General features: G+C 32.8%; 1 protein-coding gene across 1 annotated transcript in view; it reads right to left on the bottom strand.

Moving 5' to 3' along the window:
• Positions 1 to 726: 726 nt before the first annotated feature.
• The window catches only part of LOC113234902 (cytochrome P450 6B2-like), a 2,414-nt gene continuing 1,285 nt past the window's right edge, over positions 727 to 1,855 (bottom strand). Inside the window, exon 2 of the mRNA XM_026470424.1 lies at positions 727 to 1,243. Within this exon, the coding sequence (XP_026326209.1) occupies positions 1,074 to 1,243 (170 nt within the window). The 3' untranslated portion in view covers positions 727 to 1,073. The remainder of the gene's footprint in view (positions 1,244 to 1,855) is intronic.

Below are 1,855 nucleotides of genomic sequence, written 5' to 3'. Positions count from 1 at the left end.
ACATGATACTGTGTTTGAGCTTGTTTAGACCAGCTGTGCGAAAACTTTATAGATGCGAGAATGACGTAAAATTTGTCATGTAGTCAGGAAGTATCCTCTAGCTAGACGGTTGCAGATCTTAAGTAAAGAGTATCTGTAAGTGAGAACTTTCAAAAAATACGGAATAATGTAAACAAGTCGTATTTGGGATTTCGATTAATTTAATTGAATAAAAAATAAATTTCAAACATTCTTAGAAATAATTAATTTTTAAATTATAACCATGTCACTTAAATCCTTTTCGTATTTTTTTTTTTGCCAAATTATGAAATTAACTATTGACAACAATAACAATTATAAAGGAAGTTACTTTTTTCCAAAGGGTTTATTATTTTTTGACGCAACTATTATTAATTAGGTATACATAAACGAGCTTTTCAATTTATTGAACCAATTTCCTTTATAAGCTTACATATCGCACTATTAATACAATAGTGTATTAACATTAACTCAAAGTGTGTTTCAAAAGTTTCAAAGGTGTGTTTTCTCAGAATCGGCGAAAAACAAATTACTCGCTTCCCGTGAAAGATCTTGTGTAAATTTATGTATAAATGTTTTTGTACTTGCCAACTATATATATTTAAAAATAAAAGAGAAAAAATAGCTTCATATTTTTTAATAAGGACTGTTTTGGCCAGAACTAGCTCACATAAAGCGTGTCACATTTTGAGTTAAGTAGATATCTTTTGCTTGTTTTTTTACAATATTCTAACGATGGTTTTATTGACGTATAAAGAATCAAATTTTACGTTCAACAATGATATAATCTTGAATTTCACATATTTTGAGTTATAACACTATTGTAATATCAGTGCGATATTATCAACCTAATTCTCACTGTATACCACCACACCTGTTCCTAATGGATTAGGTAGAAACTGCGTACAAACATTTGCCGATAGCAAGTGATGTTATGAGAAATACAAGAAATCGTGTCAATTACGCTTCCTCCGCTCATAACAACTTTTTATACAAGTACGGTAATTTTGGGTACTTTGAACTTGCCTGTTTAGGTTATGACAGTGTTAAAAGCTTTAAGAAAGTTTCCGTTTGATCTTCAAGGGTAGCCCGTTCTTAAAAACCGTAGCTAAGGCTTTAGGCTCGATCTCTGGCTTGTATTTAGTACATTCAGCGGGTTCAACAGAGAAGTTGCAAAGAAATGCGGCAAGGCTGGCCACTGCTTGCATCTCACCAAGACGAGAACCTGAAAAAAATTAAAAACAGCTCCCATCAAAATTAGTCACAACAATGATTGTACCTATAGTCAAAAACAAAACCGTGGAAATTGCTAGTACAACCAAGTGTAGACCCATATCTCTAGATATTGTCATAGCGAAGGTTAAGAAGCTCATACAAACCATGATAACATTATTCTTAAAAATAGTACTGTACATGAGTTAAAAGAGTTTTCAGTAAGCCGGTACAATGGCTAAATTCTTCTTTGTAGAATAATAATGTCATTATTTTGACACCTATTGCCTATTAAATTACTTTCGACGATACTGAAGATCCGTTGTATGCGACATAGAGCAACTATTGCATCCCGTACCGAGCCAGTGTAGTGGACTATGCCAACTTTTCCTTGGATGACACTTGTGACCAGAAATAGAACGTATACCAGAGTTCACAGTGATGATTATGATAACACCGTAGACGTTACAAAGATCAGTTATGGATATAGTAGGCGATCAATCTTTGTGATCGAATGACACTTCAAAACCAGTCTTAAGTCGTTCATCAACGATGTTGTATATCAAAATGTCGAAAAACGATTTATTTTCAGAGATATACCTATTGGATGATTTAAACAACAACT

This window comes from Hyposmocoma kahamanoa, unplaced genomic scaffold (assembly GCF_003589595.1).
Source record: "Hyposmocoma kahamanoa isolate Upper Pololo Valley unplaced genomic scaffold, ASM358959v1 86, whole genome shotgun sequence".
Classification (NCBI taxonomy): domain Eukaryota; kingdom Metazoa; phylum Arthropoda; class Insecta; order Lepidoptera; family Cosmopterigidae; genus Hyposmocoma; species Hyposmocoma kahamanoa.
The sequence above is the reverse complement of the archived record's forward strand: the minus strand, read 5'-3'. Positions and strand labels throughout refer to the sequence as shown.